Source organism: Mustela putorius, unplaced genomic scaffold, assembly GCF_011764305.1.
Source record: "Mustela putorius furo isolate JIRA1106 unplaced genomic scaffold, ASM1176430v1.1 tig00003853_pilon_pilon_pilon, whole genome shotgun sequence".
NCBI lineage: Eukaryota > Metazoa > Chordata > Mammalia > Carnivora > Mustelidae > Mustela > Mustela putorius.
Window position 1 is genome coordinate 64,732,623 of NW_025422005.1, and position 19,483 is coordinate 64,752,105.

A 19,483-nucleotide genomic window follows, 5' to 3' on the forward strand; every position below is an offset into this window, starting at 1 on the left:
CACTTATTTCTTATCTTTTTGATACTTAGTCATTTTGACAGGTGTGAGGTTATAGCTCACTGGGGTTTTGATTTACATTCCGTGATGATTAGTGATGTTGAGCATCTTTTCTTTTTCTTTTTCTTTTTTTTAATATTTTTATTTATTTATTTGACAGAGATCACAAGTAGATGGAGAGACAGGCAGAGAGAGAAAGAGAGGGAAGCAGGCTCCCCACTGAGCAGAGAGCCCAATGCAGGACTCTACCCCAGGACCCTGAGATCATGACCTGAGCCGAAGGCAGAGGCTTAACCCACTGAGCCACCCAGGCACCCTGAGCATCTTTTCATATGTCTGTTGACCCTCTGTACATCTTTGAAAAAAATGTCTGTTTGGGTCCTCTGCCCATCTTTCAATTAGAGTGTTTTTTTTTTTTTTGATGTTGCATTGTATAACTTCTTTACATATTTTGAATATTAACCCCTTATTGCATATGTCATTTGCAAATATCTTCTCCCATTCAGCGAGTTGCCTTTTTGATGGCTGATGGTTTCCTTTGCTGTTTCCTTCATTGTTTTGGTGTAGTCCCAAGAGCTTATTTTTGCTAAGTTTCCCTTGCTTGAGGAGACCTACCCATAAATATGTCGTTAGGGGCGATTTCCAAGAGATCACTGCTTTTGTTTTCTTCCATGCATTTTATGGTTTCAGGTCTCAGATTTAGGTCTTTTTAATCCATTTTGAGTTTATTTTTGTGTGTGGTGTAAGAAAGACAAGTTTCGTTCTTTTGCATGTTGCTGTCCAGTTTTCTCATCACCATTTATTTTCCCTCTTGTATGATCCTGCTTCCTTTGTTGTAAATTAATTGACCATGTAGGAGTGGATTTATTTTTGTGGTCTCTATCCTGTTCTGTTCCGTTGATCTACGTATGTCTTTTTGTGCCAATACCATACTATTTAGATTTCTACAGCTTGTTAATATGTTTTGAAATCTGGGATTGTGCTACCTCACTTTGTTCTTCTTTCTCAAGATTGCTTTAGCTATTTGAGGTCTTTTGTGATTCCAGAGAAATTTTAGAATTATTTGTCCTACTTCTATGAAAAATACTATTAGTATCTTGATAGAGATTGCATTGAATCTGTAGATTGCTTTGTGTATGTTTTGGATGTTTTTAAATGATATCAATTCTTCCAACCCATGGGCATTATATCTTTCTATTTGTTTGTGTTGTCCTCAGTTTCTTTCATCTATGTCTTAAAGAGTTTTCAGCATACACAAAAATTAACTTCCTGGGTTAAACTTACTCCCAGGTGTATTTATTCTTTTTAGTGCATTTGAAAATGAGACTGTTTTCTTAATTTCTCTTTCTGCTACTTTCTTATTAGTGTATAGAAATGCAACTGATTGCTGTGTATTAATGATCTGGAATTTTTGTATCCTCAGATAATTTGTATCACAAAAAATTGTGATCATTTACATATTAGGCAGCTATTATTTAGTCCAAGTTGGTCCCTAGTTGGCTGATCTATGAGAGGGAGGCAGTTTGGGCCCAGTTGAGGTCACTGTGCCCTTCTGGGAGGGCCAGAGTATTTAGGACATTGTGGAGTGAAGATGGAGAGGGTGGTAGCAGACAGAAAGGAGAGGATTTAAAGGAAATGGAAAACTTTCAGCTTAATGATCCATTCCTCGGCTAAGTATCAGTACTGTTGGACTTCCTTCTGCAGAACTTCCTTGAAGAATGTATGGTTCATTGTTGAGATTCACTAACATGTGTGACATTCACATAATTTTTGGACATTTCAGTCCATGTCATGACTTTTTTGGAATCACATATACTCAGGGCATGATCTCAGGGTCCTGGGATCGATCCCCACATCAGGCTCTCTGCTCAGCAGGGAGTCTGCTTCCTCCTCTCTCTCTCTCTCTCTCTCTCTCTCTCTCTGCCTGCCTTTCTGCTTACTTGTGATATCTGTCTGTCAAATAAATAAATAATCTTTTAAAAAAGTAAAAATAAAAATCCCTCATAAAATCAAAATCCTCACTGTCATACAATTAAAAGTGAATTTGGTAACTATAGGAGTATACTTTTAAGTCATGTTCTGCTAGATAAATTCAGAGGCAATTTAGTAGAATGATAAGAGGTCATTCCTTAAGAGAATGACATTCATGTGAATATTGTTACCTGATTTTTCACTATCATTAATTACAACAAAAAGAGTGCTAACTCTTGTTGCTAACTCTAACTCGTGTTGCTGACTTCGGTACTTTTAGAATCAGAGAAAATAGTACCTGACTTTATCACATGTGAATGAATTCTCTAAACCACAACCAACTGAGTTAACTGCTTTTCATTCAGTACTTGAGAATCATTTAATAACCTAAATGTGGGATCTACTCAACTCCAAGTAATTCTAAGAGAATAACTGCTAGCATGTATCAACTTAAAATGAAATAAATGTGCTTAAATAAAAATTGTGCTCTTATGGGGCAAAATATCAGCACCATATTCTACTGCCAGTTGCCAGCTCAAGACTACAAATTCATTAAATGTAGAGAATACTATCAGTCATGTCTTCTGAGCTTCCAGTATATTCCTACTGCTCAGAATTATGGTTCTCAAATATTTTGACTACACTAGTAGGTTAAACCTTCTAAGCTGGCTGGTATTGCCCTCCCCTCACCGCATACACCAGTTGTACTGTTTTTGCTTGCTTGCTTTCCCATTAGTATAATACAGTGGGTAAGACTGTAGAGTGTGGGGGTGTCTGGGTGGCTCAGTGGGTTAAGCCTCTGCCTTTGGCTCAGGTCATGATCTCAGGGTCCTCAGATCGAGCCCCACATCTGGCTCTCTGCTCAGCAGGGAGCCTGCCTCTCTCTCTCTCTATCTCTCTCTATCTCTATCTCTCTCTGCCTGCCTCTCTGCCTACTTGTGATCTCTTGTCAAAGAAATAAAATTTTTAATTAAAAAAAAAAAAAAAGACTGTAGACTCTGTAGTCAGACAGCCTGTTGTTTCCTGTGTCGACCAGTTGTTACTTGTGTGGTCCTGAGCAAGTTACTTAACTTTCTAAGACTCAGTGTCCCATCTGTAACAGTTTACAGGCTTCAAACCTATTGATAAACTCAAAGATATTATTCTTGTCTTGATATTTTAAGAATTTTTAAATTACTGGGCTTGGAAATTTTGAGAGGCTTTACCTGAAAGGATTATTGAGGGGACTGGATGAAATAATGCTTGTTAAACACTTGGCACGTTTCCTGGCACACAGTAAAGTCTCCATAAAATGTTAGCTTGGATTATTAATATCATTTTATTCATATGTGATCAAAAGATTTATTAGTGAGATAGTCAGTTTCAATAAGAGAATACAATCATGGACTGTGGAACAGAATTCTTTCTTGTAAAGTTACTGATCTAAACGTAGTTAAATTCATACCTTTAACTTTAGCTCAGGAAGATAACAGGGTTAGCAATTGGAATGTAATGCTTTTTCTACCAGGCAGAGTTACACCTTTTAAAAATTTATAAAGGAATCCTGGGGTGCCTAGGTGGCACCATCGGTTGAACCTCTGAGTCTTGATTTCGGATCAGGTTGTGATGTCAGGGTTGTGAGATCAAGCCCTGTTTTGGGCTCTGCGCTTAGTGTCGAGTCTGCTTCCCCCCTCCCTCTAAATAAAATCTTTGAAGATAATAAAAAATGTAAAGGAACCCTATAGATATTTGCCTTCTTGTTTTTGAAAATTTTTTCTCTAACATGAAACTATTTGAGAGATAGGAACCCTACTGGTTTGTAATCTACACCTTACTTTTAAGGTGAAATAATGCTTGTTAAACACTTGGCACTAACCCTGTTATCTTCCTGAGCTAAAGTTAAAGGTATGAATTTAACTACGTTTAGATCAGTAACTTTACAAGAAAGAATTCTGTTCCACAGTCCATGATTGTATTCTCTTATTGAAACTGACTATCTCACTAATAAATCTTTTGATCACATATGAATAAAATGATATTAATAATCCAAGCTAACATTTTATGGAGACTTTACTGTGTGCCAGGAAACGTGCCAAGTGTTTAACAAGCATTATTTCACCTTAAAAGTAAGGTGTAGATTACAAACCAGTAGGGTTCCTATCTCCCCAAGTCTGGGGATGTCTGGGTGGCTCAGTCGGTTGAGCATCTGCCTCTTGCTCAGGTCATGATCCCGGTGTCCTGGGATCGAGGCCCACATTGGGCTCCCTGCTCAGTGGGGAGTCTGCTTTTCCCTCTCCCTCTGCTGCTCTCTCTCTGTCGAATAAATAAATCTTTTAAAAAAAGACAGGTAAGACAAAAAACTAGTAAACTTACTGTGCTACGAGTTTTTTATCATCAAAATGCAGAACAGAGCAAACTCTGCAAAGGATCACTTATATTTTATTTTAAAAAGCTAAATTTAGGGGCGCCTGGGTGGCTCAGTGGGTTAAGCCGCTGCCTTCGGCTCAGGTCGTGATCTCAGGGTCCTGGGATCGAGTCCCACATCGGCCTCTCTGCTCAGCAGGGAGCCTGCTTCTCTCTCTCTCTGCCTGCCTCTCTGCCTACTTGTGATCTCTATCTGTCAAATAAATAAAATCTTTAAAAAAAATAATAAAAAATAAAAAGCTAAATTTAGGGGCACCTGGGTGGCTCAGTTGGTTAAGCGATTGCCTTCGACTCAGGTCATGATCCTGAGTCCCGGGATCGAGTCCCACATCGGGCTCCCTGCTCGGCAGGGAGTCTGCTTCTCCAGCTGACCTCTCTCATTCTCTCTCTCTCTCAAATAAATAAATAAAGTCTTTTAAAAAAAGTTAAAGTTAGTACTATTCAAATTTTCACAGACTTTCAGAGCTCAGAATACTGAAATGATATTTAAAGACTTTTGACTGGTTTTACTCATACTGATTTTAAAAATTAAGCTTATTTTATTCTGAATCTATAAATAAGTCAAGATATAATTTGAAGATTTTTTTAAAAAATTAAATTAAGGTAGCTGATTCATTTATTCTCCAGGACTATTCTTGACGGGCTAATTTTTCATCAGCAGCAAACCACACAATTTTCTTTCATTTCACTGCACACACAGACAAAAAATGTTCCCTAAATTTCCCTCTGGCCAGTTTATCCAGCTAAATTTATCAATCCCTATAATCCTATGTGAGATTGCTCAAAATTTCCTCTTGTCCTTTGGTATTACTCTTTTAGATTATGCAAATAATATATTAATATGTTAATTCCCCTGCCGGCAGGGGAATGTAGATTTTTAACTGAAGACAGTAAAAAAGGTAGTGAGGGAGACCATGAGTAATGAAATTGATCAAAACTGTGGGTACCTACTAATGTTAGGTATTGTTCTAGAATTTTTCACATATGTTATCTACTCCTAACTGGGAAGCACAGAATCGAAATTTGGATTTAGGTGTGATTATCAAATTGTGATCAAAGTGTGAGGTGTTAAAGGCTCACCCGTATTATTTATGGAGGCAATGAAAATAGTGAAGTAATATATTTGAACAAATTTGAAAGAACCATTCACAAATATTTGACAATCTATCATAATTTAGGAGCTCTAAAAGAAGAATGAGCCAGAAATCATTCTAAGGTTTGAGAAGCTAGGAGAATGAAGGGTAAGTTTTATTAGTTATACAAGAAGAAATCTCTACTAGTTAACTCTAGATGTGATAGAGTGACTCAGGTAAGAGCTCAGGACTAGAGCTATTTGTTATTTTTATCTCAGGCACACAGATTACTCACAAACCTTGGTAATGACACACAGTCACATGTGGCCTGCTTTTATTAGAAAGTATTATTAATAATGTAATAACCACCCACAGGCTCACTGAACAGTAAAAGTTAAGACTTTGTTGATAGTTTTATGGAATTCTGTCCCATCCACCTCCATCATATTGTCTTCTTCCAGAGAGAAAACTTCAGCCCCAGATGGCTTCACTGGAATGTTCTTGGAAATATTTAAGGAAAAAGTGATATCAATTGTACATGAGGAAAGTCTTACAGAAAATTAAAGAAGAAATACTTCCCAACTCAGTCTATGAGAGCAGTATTACTTTGTTAACAAAAGCAGATGTTACCAAAAAAGAAAACTACAGACCAGTATCTCCCATAAACATCGGTACAAAACTTAACAAAATTTCATCAAATTGAATTTATCAGTCTGTTAAAAAGATAATGCATCATGACCAAATAAAGTTTATCCTAGGGATGTAAAGTAGATTTAACGTTTGAAAAATAAATTAATCTATAATAAAAATAAAAACCATCTGATTAACTCAATAGATACAGGAAAAGCATTAGATTAAATCCAACATCCATTCCTGAAATTACTCTTGCACAATAGGAATAGAAAGGAATTTAATTTCATACAGGGCATCTAATAAAAATCTGTAGCTAAGATCATAGTTAATGGTGAAAGACTAATCATGTTTCTCCCAAGATCAGGAATAAGGCAAAGATGTCTGCTCCCCTCACTTCTATTTGACTTTGCATCGACTGTCCTATAGCCAGTATAGTCAGGCCAAAAAAAGAAGTAAGAGACATCCAGATGGGAAGGGAAAAAGTAGAAATGCATTCATAGATGATATAATCATCTATTTAGAAAATCTAGTGGAATCTCCAAAAAAACTCTGGTGGAACCAGTAAGTTAGTTTAGCCAGGCAGCAGGATATAAGATCAGAATTTAAAAATATATTTCTCGGGGCACCTGGGTGGCTCAGTCAGTTGAGCATCTGCCTTCAGCTCAGGTTATGATCCCAGGGTTCTGGGACCGAGTCCAGCATCGGGCTCAGCGGGGAGTCTGCTTCTACCTCTTCCTCTGCTTCTTCACCCAGCCCCCAACTCGTGCTTGCTCACTCTCTCTCAAATAAATAAATCTTTAAAAAATTATATTTCTATATACTAGCAACAAATAATTATCAATTGAAATCTAAAAAAATAACACCATTTATAATAGCATCAAAAATATGGAATTATTTATGGATAATCTCACAGAATATGTGGAAGACCTGCATACTGGAAACTACAAAACATTTCTGAGAAAAAAAAATTATAGAATATATAAATAAATGGAGATTTGTATAGATAAATAGAGTTAAAATGGAGAATTCATGGCTTAGAAGACTCAAGATGTCATTACAGATTCAGTGCTGTCCCAATCAAAATCTCAGCAGGCATTTTTATAGAAATTGATTACCTGATTCTAAAATTTATATGTGAATTCAAAGGACTCAAAAACAAGTTTAAAAAAGAACAAAGTCAGAATTACATTAACTTTTTCAAGATTCATTATAATGTTCACTAATCAGACACCGGGGTGGCTCACTCGGTTAAGCATCCCAGTCTTGATTTTGACTCAGGTCATGATCTCGGGGTCCTGGGATAGAGCCCTGCATCGGGCTCCCTGATCAGCGAGAAACCTCCGTCTCCCTATCACACTCCCCATGCTTGTGTTCCCTCTCTTCGCCGTGTGTCTCTCTCTCTGTCAAATAAATAAAATCTTTAAAAACAAAGAAGTTAAACATACATCTACCATAAGTCTTGGCCATTATACTTTACTTGAGAAATAAAAAAGCGTATGTTCACACAAAGACTTGTACATGAATATTCATAGCAGCTTTATGTATAATAGTAACTATAAACAACCCAAATATCCATCAACAGATTGTGGTATATTCATACAATGGAATAATATTCAGCACTAAAAAGGAATGAACCTTTGATATATATAACAACATGGATGAATCTCAGAAATAATTATGTTGGGTAAAGAAGCCTGACAAAAGGGACACCTGGGTGGCTCAGTTGGTAAAGCAGCTGCCTTCAGCTCAGGTCATGATCCCAGCGTCCTGAGATGGAGTCCCGCATCGGGCTCCTTGCTCAGCAGGGAGCCTGCTTCTCCCTCTGCCTCTGCCTGCCACTCTGTCTGCCTGTGCTCGTTCTCTTCCCCTCTCTCTCTCTGATAAATAAATAAAAATTAAAAAAAAAAAAGAAGAAGAAGCCTGACCAAAGAGTACATACTATCTGATTCCACTTATAGAAAATTTCAGCTGCAATGACCAAAAGCATACCTGCCTGGGATGGGAGTGGGAAAAGCAAGAAATGGAGGGAGTTAAGGGGTCTGAGAAAAATTTTGTGGGTAAATATATATTCTTTTATGGTGATGTTGTCACAGGTACATTCATATGTCAGCTTATCAAATGTGCACTTTTTAAAAGTAGTTTATTGTATGTCAGTTAGTACAGCCTTTAAAATTTTTTAAGCCAATGGATAAAATTCTAAAAATTATTCAATTCAGAAGTAGGCAGGGAAACAGTAATAGAAGAAGGGAAAAAAAAAGCAAGCAAGAAGCAAATAGTTAAATGGTAGACTAAAGCCCACTGATGTAAATAATAACATTAAATGTTAATGGACTAAATGCTGCAATTAAAAGATATTATCAGAATTGATTTTTCGGGGCACCTGGGTGGCTTAGTGGGTTAAAGCCTCAGCCTTCGGCTCAGGTCATGATCTCAGGATCCTGGGATTGAGCCCTGCATCGGGCTCTCTGCTCAGCAGAGAGCCTGCTTCCCCTCATTCTCTCTCTGCTTGCCTCTCTGACTAGTGATATTTGTCTGTCAAATAAATAAATAAAAATCTTAAAAAAAAAAAAAGAATTGATTTTTCAAAAAACCAAGGTCCAATTATCTGGACCAATATGAAGTAAATAACTAGAAAAGTATATACATCATTCAGGTTAAACTTAAAGTTGGTGCAGCTATTTTAATATCCAATAAGTTCAAGACAGATCAAAAGAAAATTTTATATTGATGAAGGAGTCAATTCAAAAAGAAGATACTATAATGCATATCCACTTAAAAGAGCTTGAAATTACATGAAAAGAAATAGACGGAATTAAAGGAAGAAATAGCCAATTTCACATAGTTGAAGACTGTTAGAAGAGCTAGGCCACACACACAAAAACAATTAGTAAAGACACAGAAGATCTAAATAACACAATCAACTACCTTGACCTAGTTGATATTTATAGAATAATATACCCAGTAACTTCAGAATACAAATTCTTTGCAAGTACACTTGATACATTCAACAAGCTCTTCTGAATTTACAAGGATCTTTTTTTTTTTTTTTAAGATTTATTTATTTGAGAGAGTGAGAGCGAGCGAGCGAGGGGGAGGGATAGAGAGGGAGCAACTCAAGTATACTCCGTGTTGCGCATGGAGCCTGTCACAGGACTTGACCTCATGACCCTGAGATCATGACGTGAGCTGAAATGAAGAGTTGGACACTACAGCTGAGCCACCCAGATGCTCCTATAAGGATCTCTTAATACCTAATGTGCCTTCTCCCTTCTATACTCTGAATCTTGGGAAAGGAAGCTGAAGGTTATCCCAGTTTATTACTTGCCTGGATTGTGTCAGTGTTTTTTGAGGAGCAATTAACATGCTGTTTCTATTTACAAATATACATAACATATTAGGAATTAAGTCATTAAAAATTGTTACTCAATACTAATATATTTTTTCAGGTGCAAAAACATATAGAACTCCAAAAACCCCCTGAGACCGCATTCAGCAAACATGAATGATATTTCCCAAAAGGCTGAGGTAAGTCTCCAAAGAGGAAACATAGGATTGACTACAGAGCTCCAGAAACATAGATATGGTTGGTGGGAAGGTCATAGTTCATAATGATATAGTGTCGGGACAGAAAATGTAAAAGCTAAAGTTCATAGGCTGTTCCTGGGCCCAGTGTTTTCATTTGGGTCCAAATCTTGGCAGCATAATTATTAAATTTGTGGATGACTGTGAAGTAGATGTGATGGCTAGCACCTTGAATAGAATTTTAATACTTTGATAAGTCTTAGAAGTTATTTTTTTTTTTTAGTATTAAAAAGCCAGATTTGATGTTTATCTTTGGGAGAAAGCAATAATTCACTCTCAAGTGAGGCTCCTTCTCAGCTACTTTTTCCAGCAGCTGCAGTAAAATTCTTCACTTTTTTTCTGGTTCTTGGCTGTACTTACTGGGAGTTGTAGTAAGAAGAGTTCATTTGCTGACACCCCCAGCATTATGAATTAAAAAAAAAAAAAAAAAACACCTTACATGGCCAATGACAGCACAAGACAATAATAAAATTAGGGCTGGGTATGCCACAGATTAATAAGTAATTTTCCATTATCACTAGGAGAAAAGTGTTTGGTGTTCTGAGGCACTGACGTTTTATTTACTGAAACTTTTTAGCAATCAGCTTAATTTTCAAAATGATTAAAACAAGCGGCTTTCCTGGTTTTAGAGTGGAGGGAAATATTTGCTGCAGTCTTTTACTCGATTCCTCCTTTTCTGGGAAGCTCTTTTGCCACCTTAGAGTTCAACCTGCTTGGAGTGATACGTTTTTACACATTTTTAATGTTGGTTTACAGATATTTTAGATGGGCTATACAGCAGCAGTACCAACCTCAAAATCACTGCTTATATGTAAAGACCCTAGTACACCTCAGCCACACATGGAAATAAAGGACTGCCTTCAGTTTGATTCATATTTTTTAGGGAAACAAGCAAGAGTGTTGATATATGAATTAGACTTTAAATCTGAAAGCCTGAACTTTTGCTTTGTTTTACCTTCACCTAATTTATTGAAATTAGTCCTGGTATCTTTTAAGGGAGAGATGACAAATCTGAATCTTTAATTATGGTGTAGGAAAATAGAGTATATTGTTTTAAATTACAACCCAGTATTCAATTTTTCTATTTCACTAGCCTTCAGCTTCAGGGGAATACACCTACAAAATGGTACTTCTTTATATTAATAAAGGTTTTACTCATATTTTCTTAATTTCATGTTTCATACTTAGACTTTAGCAAGTAATCAGATTATGATCGTACAAATGTTTCAAACTTGTTTCTATTTTGTTCTAATAAGTATTTCTTATGTTGCTTGTTCTGATCTATCTTTATCTGATTTCTTCCTGTGTTATTTTTTTTAACCTTTTTCTCTTTATTTTCTTCTAACGAAGATTCTGCTTTCTTCATCTAAACCTGTCCCAAAAACCTATGTGCCAAAACTTGGCAAGGGTGATGTAAAGGATAAGTTTGAAGCCATGCAGAGAGCCAGGGAAGAAAGAAATCAAAGGAGATCTAGAGATGAAAAACAAAGAAGAAAAGAACAATATATTAGAGAGAGAGAATGGAACAGGAGAAAGCAGGAGGTTATTTTATTTTATTTTATTCTTGTGCAAAATTAATTTTCATCTTTTTAATTTAGACTTTATTATTCACATTAACCATATTTTATATTAACTATAATTAAAATAATTTTCTGTATAAGTTAATTTTGAACTCTGAATATAATATAATTTAGTCTAAATTTTGGACACGTTCATATTAATTTATTTAACCATTTAGATTAAAGAAATGCTTGCATCTGATGATGAGGAAGAGGCATCTTCGAAAGTAGAAAAGGCTTATGTCCCAAAGCTAACAGGTAAGAAACTTGAAAGGTAAATTGTAAATGAAATTGCAAAAAGGGAAACGTAGCAAAATATCGAACGTGTTTCATATGTTCTTAGGAACTGTTAAAGGTAGATTTGCTGAAATGGAGAAACAAAGACAAGAGGAACAGAGAAAGAGGATGGAGGAGGAACGAAGACGCAGAATTGAGCAGGATATGTTAGAGAAGAGGAAGATACAACGTGAATTAGCAAAAAGGGCTGAGCAGGTATTCACTAAATATTGAATTGGTATGTGCTTCAGAAACTAATTGTACAGAGTAAAACTAACGCATACATTTCCTAATTAAAATATTTTAATATAACGTTAGCTTATTAAGTAGCCGCTAACTTGAAAACAAGATCTTAAGTACAAATATTTATTATCAAATGCCAAGAAGGATAAGGGCAGAATGTACTTAATTTTAAGGTTGAATGCTGAGATAACTTTTGTTGTGTACCATCTTGTCATTCAGTCCATATTCCTTACATGGTCCACATTTCTTGTTTTTCCTGACATGTTAGAGGGTTTCACAAAGATGTAAGGCAGTTTCACATAAACTATCCACAATAATTGAAATATATTGAAATATATTGAAATAAATACTTGTTGGTTATTACACATGAAGCTTAATTAGGATATCTTCCTACTCAAGAATTTGAGACAAATCATATTTTATTTAATAATGGTATTATTAGATTTTTTTAAAAGATTTTATTTATTTACTTATTTCACAGAGAGAGAGAGAGCAAGGGAGGGAATATAAGCAGAGTGAGTGGAGAGGGAGAAGCAGGCTTCCCATGGAGCAGGGAGACTGATGCAGGGCTTGGTCCCAGGACCCTGGGATTATGACCTGAGCTGAAGGCAGACGCCCAACGACTGAGCCACTGTTAGGCTATTAACTAGCTTATTAACTTTTTTTGCTTTTAGAGTTTTTTTTTTTTTTTTAGATTTTATTTATTCGTCAGAGACAGAGCACACAAGCAGGGGGAGCTGCTGGGCAGAGGGAGAAGTAGGTCTCCGGGCTGAGGAAGGAGCCCAACACAGGACTTGATCCCAGTAGCCTGGGATCATGACCTGAACAGAAGGCAGACACTTAACTGAGCAGCTACTCAGGCGTTCCAGCTTTTTTTTTTTTTTTTTTTTAAGTTGGGGATGGTGGTAGAAAAGGGCAGAAATGTGTGGCAGCTATTTCCTTCGGATAGCCATCAATGATGCTCATAGCCACAAGGAACAAATTAGAGGGGAGAAAAAAATTACTACTATGATCTTAATTAGTCCTTTTAATGAATTTTGATTCCCATATTTTTTAGCTTACAGCATAAGAACTAAGAGGTTGGTAAGTATTTTTAAAATACTCAAGAATCTGAGGGCACGTGGGTGGCTCAGTGGGTTAAGCATCTACCTCCAGCCTGGTCATGATACCAGGGTCCTGGGATCAAGCTCCCCATCCGGGTCCCTGCTCCGTGGGGAGTCCGCTCTTTCCTCTCCTTCTGCCTGCTGCTCCCCCTCCTTGTGCTCTCTCTCTCTGTCAAATAAATAAAATCTTTTAATAAAAGAAAAGTCAAGAATCTGATCTAATTTTCAGAAAATCTATTCTCTCAAAATGATTAATGATTATAATGACATATAAACTTGAAGTCTAATAGTCTTAATTTTATTTTATTAAGTAAAGAATCGATCAATTCACAAAATTTCATTCATGCATTGATTCTTGTTTTATATTATAAATTATCTGTAGTCACAGACTTGAAAGGATGACAGTGATACTGTTTATGCACTTTACCTAGTTTGTAAGATCAAAAGAGACAATCAGTGTATTGAGGTTAATGAAATGGTACTTATTGCCTAGAGTTGTTGAAAAGATTATATGAGGGCCTCTGTTAAGTATCTGACTCTTGGTTTCAGCTCAGGTCATGATCTCGCGATCCTAAGATTGAGCCCCGCATCAGGCTCCCCACTCAGCAGGGAGTCTGCTTCCCCTCTTTCTTTCTCTGTGTCCTCACACTGCTCATGCACACCTGCTTGCTCTCTGTCTCTCTCAAATAAATAAATAAATCAATAAATCTTAAAAAAAAAGATTATAATGAGTTAGTGCAGAGCACTTAGAACAGTGCATGGTAGACAGTAAGTAGGCTATATATAACATTTCACCTAAATAATAGTACATGTAGATAAAATATCATGAAACCATTTTAGCTTTTCCTCCATCTCTCATCATTAACAAATTAACATAGTCTTCACAGTATAAAACCATTTTTATTGCAAAACTATACTTGGCTCTTTTTTTTTTTTTTTGTATCTGGCTCTTTTTTGCCTACTCTGCAAGTACCTTCAATCTATTTGCTATGCTCCTTAAAATTTCTTATCTTTCTAAAAAGAAAAATGACAAAGAAGGCAAAGTGTATGCCACACTTACATGTCAAAGAAGTTTACCCAAAATTTGAAAACAAAACAAAACAAAACAAACTTTCTGGGGGCACCTGGATGACTCAGTGGGTTAAAGCCTCTGCCTTCATCTCAGGTCATGGTCCGAGGGTCCTGGGATCGAGCCCCACATCGGGCTTTCTACTCGGGAGCCTGCTTCCTCCCTCTCTCTCTCTGCCTGCCTCTCTGCCTACTTGTGATCTCTGCCTATCAAATAAATAAATAAAATCTTTAAAAAAAAAAAAAACTTTCTGTGCCATGAATAGCCACTTGTATAGTGGCATATAATGACATATACCAAGGATGCCTGGGTGGCTCAGTCAGTTAAGCGTCTGCCTTGGGCTCAGGTCATGATCCCAAGGTCCTGGGATCGAGTCCCACATCAGGCTCTCTGCTCAACAGAGAGCCTGCTTCTCCCTCTGCCTGCAGCTCCCCTTGCTTGTGCTCTCTCTGTTTGACAAATAAATTTTTTAAAATGACATATACCAGATGAGTTATAGAAAAGAGTTAGAATTACCTGTATTTTATCGCTTTGTACCTCTTTATCTAAAGAAAGGATGGCATGTACTTTATTTTTTATTTTAATTTATTTTTAAAGATTTTATTTATTCATTTGAGAGAGAGAGAGAGAGACAAAGAGAGCACAAGCAGGGGGAGAGGCAGAGGCAGAGGGAGAGGGAGAAGCAGAATCCCTGCTGAGCTGGAAGCTCCCCCGTGGGCCTTGATCCCAGGACCTGGAGATCGTGACTGGAGCCAAAGACAGATGCTTAACCATTGAGCCCCCAGGCGTCCCAGGATGGGCATGTACTTTATCTCTCCCATTTCCAGTCACAAAGATGAGAATTAATTTTGCAATGAAATTTCACCCGGAAATACAAATATAATAAGTATTATAGATTTTATATTATAAATATAAACTATATTAGCATATATAATTACATTTATAATGTAAATTATAAAATCAGGTAATAAAATTTATAATTAAAATATAAGGTATTTGACAACAAATAGTGGGTATGTACAGGTGGTTGGTCTACTTATTTTAAGTTTTATATACTTGTTCAGAAAGCACTAACTAGACTCATGAGACTTTAAGACCCACTACAACCCCAAGAACTGACTATATAGGCAGTGGTTTCTCAAGGAAAAACTATGCCTGTGTTGAAGAAGTGAGTTTGAATATGATGAAGACATGGGATACTAAGAGAGAGAGGGAGACAGAGTATTGTGGGGGAAAAAAAGCCACTTCTTTAGTAACTCCAGAAACTACCTGGCAGGGTGCCTTAGAGTCATGCTTAATGAAAATTTTGGCTTATTACATTATTTGAGAATGTGTAGAGCAAAATAAACTATTAATAGTAATTTTATCTTACAAATATGGAAAGTCCAATTAAATTTTTTTTTCTGCTCACGTCTAATAAAATTGAATCTATCTTTGAATTTAAGAAGTATGACATAGGCAATCAAGAAAAATCTCAATGTTGGGGCAGCTGGGTGGCTCAGTTGGTGGAGCATATGACTTGATCTTGGGATCATCAGTTCGAGCCCCACATTGGGGATGGAGTTTACTAAGAAAAAAAAGTTTTCATGTTAATTTGAAAAACCCACTTGTACAAGTCCATATCCAAGAATGCTTGAGAAGGGATTCCTGAGTTAGGAAGATAACTATGAGATTCTAGGATCTTATGATGAATTAAAAATGGGTAGACTTCATATACTAAATGTTAGAATCAAGACCTATAAAATTTGGGGGAGAATCTTAATTTAGTATAATCTGGCTATCTTTGAGGATACTCCAATGGGCAAGGTTAACATCTGTCAACTTATAAAATGAGAATTTATTGGTAGAAGACTGGGATGTTGGAAACAAAGGGGTCAAAAGGAAGTTGCTCTGGGAAGGAGTAAAAGGAGTTTCCTTTTCATAATCAAAAGAAATAGTTGAGGGGCACCTGGGTGGCTCAGTGGGTTCCCAAAGCCTCTACCTTTGGCTCAGTTCATGATCTCAGGGTCCTGGGATCGAGGCCTGTGTAGGGCTCTCTGCTTAGCAGGGAGCCTGCTTCCCCCAACTTCTGCCTCTTTCTGCCTGTCTCTCTGCCTGTTTGTGGTCTATCTCTCTCTATGTTAAATAAATAAATAAAATCTTATTAAAAAAAAAAGTTGCAAAGCATTTCTTGGATGGTAGCTTCTGAGAGCCAACAATATAACAGAACTGAATGTCTCAGTTCTCTGTGAATATACTGACAACATGGCCACTCAGACAAATTCACCTTTTCCTTTGTTTATTGAAACCCAATGGAAATAAAATTCTGTCTTTGTTAAAGTTTTAACAGTGGCTTAAAATGAGCAATGAAGCCAGCATACAACAACAAAATAAAAGCCACTCCAGATATAATTTATTATCTTACCATAAGTTAATAAAAATCAGAGTATGTTTTAGCAGCAAGTAAAAAAGAAATTTGGAGTTAAGACGTTTAGAATTTCTTTCCTATACTCTCAAAGTTTGGCTTCTCACCATTTCTCCTAGAACTTTTTATTGAGAGACAAATGTGATTTGTCAAGGAATTGTTAGCATTCTTTAGAAGGTAAATACTTTTTTTTTTCTTAAGTTTATTTATTTATTTAAAGTAATCTCTAGAGGCCGCCTGGGCATCTGCCTTTGGCTCAGGTCATGATCTTGGGGTCCTGGGATCAACTCCCTGCTTGGTGGAAAACCTGCTTCTCTCTCTCCCACTCCACCTGTTTGTGTTCCCTCTCTCTCTCTTTCTCTCTCTCTCTCAAATAAATAAAATCTTTAAAAAGAAAAATCTCTACATCCAGTGTGGGGCTTGAACCTGTGACACTGAGGATCAGGAGTCACATGCTCTTCCAACAGAACCAGGCCACTGAAGAGAAATAATTTTGTAATTATTTTATTATAGTATAAAATTTTTCTTAGTAGAACACAGCACTCACTAAAACTTTCACCATTTACATAGCAATATATGTAATAAATAATTGTGCAAAAGAAATTATTCTAAACACAACATAATAAAATTAATGTGTAAAATCCAATTTATTGTTAATTAAATTATTCAGAATTTATTTTTCAAGAAATTTGTTATCTTAATAAAATGTATTAATTCTCCCATGACAGAGAATATAGAAAAGGAAAGTGAAATGATGAAGAACAGGGACTTAGCCAGTCTAGTTCCTCCTATGAACCAAGGTAAAACAGAATTCCCTTAGACTGGTTAAGGAATGAACTACTTCCAGATTCTTCCACGGATGTTAAAAATCATGTCAAAACATAAACAATATGAATGTTTACTTTCTAACTTCTCCCATTTTCCCACTGCTTATGTTTCCTTTTCCTGAGATCTCAAACACTGCATTATTTAAACCATCTATCTTCTCTCTTGTTTCTGTTTGTTACATACATTAGCCTGCCCCTTAAGCTGCCCTTATGGTGTTTCTGATGAGTAATGTCCAAGTTGAGACCCCTTCTATTGAATGAGTGCCTTTTCCTCTTAGATGTGGTTAAAATAGAGAGTAAACGATTATATCTACCCGAGTTCTTGTCCCTACTAAACTTGCCATGTGAAAGGTAGTGCACTGCACTGTATTACTGTGTCAGTTATATTTTTTCCATATATTGATATTGCAAAATATAGTCATGATTATTTGATTACTAATGATAGGTTTTACTTTGGCTGGGGCAGAGACAGAGAATGGAGAAATGTTTCTGTATCTTAGTTTTATTGCTAATTTATAATTGCTACTTGTAAGCTTACAGCAGGTCATAAGAGTTTGGTCCACTCAAATTGCAGAATTACAAAGGTAGGCTTTATTTTCATTTTTTTCTTAATATATTCCCTAGATACTGATTTTTATGTCAAAATACAAAAACTAATATAAGGTTTAATCTCCACTTAAAAGGACATAATAGGCTAATTTGGAGAAACATAAAAATATTCAAAAATTATAAATTTGAAAATTTACCATAAATCACAGCTAAATTACTTTTCAAGTGTATATTTAAAAGCAGAAAGCAGAAATTCAATGTAATGTAATGATATGAAATTCTCATTCAATAGATTGAGGACATAAACAATACGGGAACTGAATCAGCACCAGAGGTAAATGGACATTTCCTTTAATGAAACATCACCTAAAATTATCTGGTTCACAAATAATCTTTTAATTAAAAAATTAAAAGCATTTTTATTTTTATTATAATTAGAGCAACAACAACAAAAAGGACAGAAGTATTTTGCAAAGCAAGATCATACTTCTGTACTTTCAAACAATAGCTTAGTGTCTTAAAAGTATGAAAAAAAAGTATGTTTTTGCTTTCATGGTTAGAGACACAAGCCTCAATTTGAGATACTCTGTCAAGACTACACATTTCTTGAACTGTTACTAATAGTCAAGATTGTTGAAAGCTAACATTTTTTAAAAGCAGGGTTTTTTTTCATTTGTCTTCTTTCCTCAGAGTTCTTCATAAGTTTGTTTTGATTATCACATACTAGTAGAAAGTACAGTGTCTAGTACAATGAAGGAATGTTCAACAACCACAGATATTTTAGTTAATCCCTTTTTATCTAACAGAGAAAGTTGAACATCAGTCAATTTGATGGTGTGCCTAAAACTACAGCCACATAAATTGGAAGGAATTTTATTTTAGAGGCATGTGTTACATATTATAACTTTATTTTTTAAAAAGTTCAGAGGTAACAATAGATTACATAATAGAACTAATTAAAATGAATTTTAAAAACAAATTTAAGAATATTTTACTAGGACCAAATGCTAATGAGTATTGTCTATAAGTGTTTTATAAATAACTTAGAAATACTGTTTGTTTTTCCTCACTAAATAATACTTTTGTTAAGTATTTAAAAACTTACATGGAGGAACAAAGCCCTATGGAGAGACTTTTGTGTGTGTTTAAACTGTATCTATCCACCATCAAATTGATTGAGAGTACACTCACATGTATATCACCTTTTGTGGAACTAGTGCACGGACAGCTAAATTCAGATGATGTCATGCGGTTTTATCCAAACAGCTGTATTAACACCACCTTCTAGGAAAGAAGATGCTCCTTGAACCTAATCAGCAATGGATTTCAGTTAAATTAACTCAATGTACAGTGAATTCAGAGAAAGAACTATTGAATAGAAATTGGTAAAAAAATATATATATATAAATTTTTGTTCTTCATAACATTGATGGCAATGTAATGAAATACACCAATAATGGAGGTAAAGTCCCCTGAAGCCGAAACTTTGGTTAGCAAGAAATTTGCTAATTATCTATTTTATAAATTAGGAAGGAGATGATTCACTACTTATAACAGTGGTACCTGTCAAATCACATAAAACTTCTGGAAAGATAAAGAATTTTGAGGATCTAGAGAAAGAACGAGAAGAAAAAGAAAGGATCAAGTATGAAGAAGATAAAAGAATAAGATACGAAGAACAACGACGATCTCTCAAGGAAGCGAAGTGTCTTTCGTTGGTCATGGTAATTTTTATGTTTTTGTTTTTTTAGGAACAAATCAAAGCAGTTAAGTTACCAGCACTTCTTTTTGTGA

At 35.7% G+C, this 19,483-nt stretch overlaps 1 protein-coding gene across 7 annotated transcripts in view; it reads left to right on the forward strand.

The window, feature by feature from the left end:
- Positions 1–19,483, forward strand: part of NEXN (nexilin F-actin binding protein) — a 53,732-nt gene that overhangs the window by 15,639 nt on the left and 18,610 nt on the right. For 3 of the 7 annotated variants that reach the window (XM_013059225.2, XM_045064763.1, XM_013059226.2), the window contains 6 exons: positions 9,524–9,602; positions 11,010–11,201; positions 11,398–11,476; positions 11,562–11,710; positions 17,982–18,023; positions 19,219–19,413. In XM_013059225.2, the coding sequence (XP_012914679.1) occupies positions 9,576–9,602; positions 11,010–11,201; positions 11,398–11,476; positions 11,562–11,710; positions 17,982–18,023; positions 19,219–19,413 (684 nt within the window). In that variant the 5' untranslated portion in view covers positions 9,524–9,575. The remainder of the gene's footprint in view (positions 1–9,523; positions 9,603–11,009; positions 11,202–11,397; positions 11,477–11,561; positions 11,711–17,981; positions 18,024–19,218; positions 19,414–19,483) is intronic. The other 4 variants (XM_004758145.3, XM_045064766.1, XM_045064765.1 and 1 more) reach the window with 2 other exon arrangements.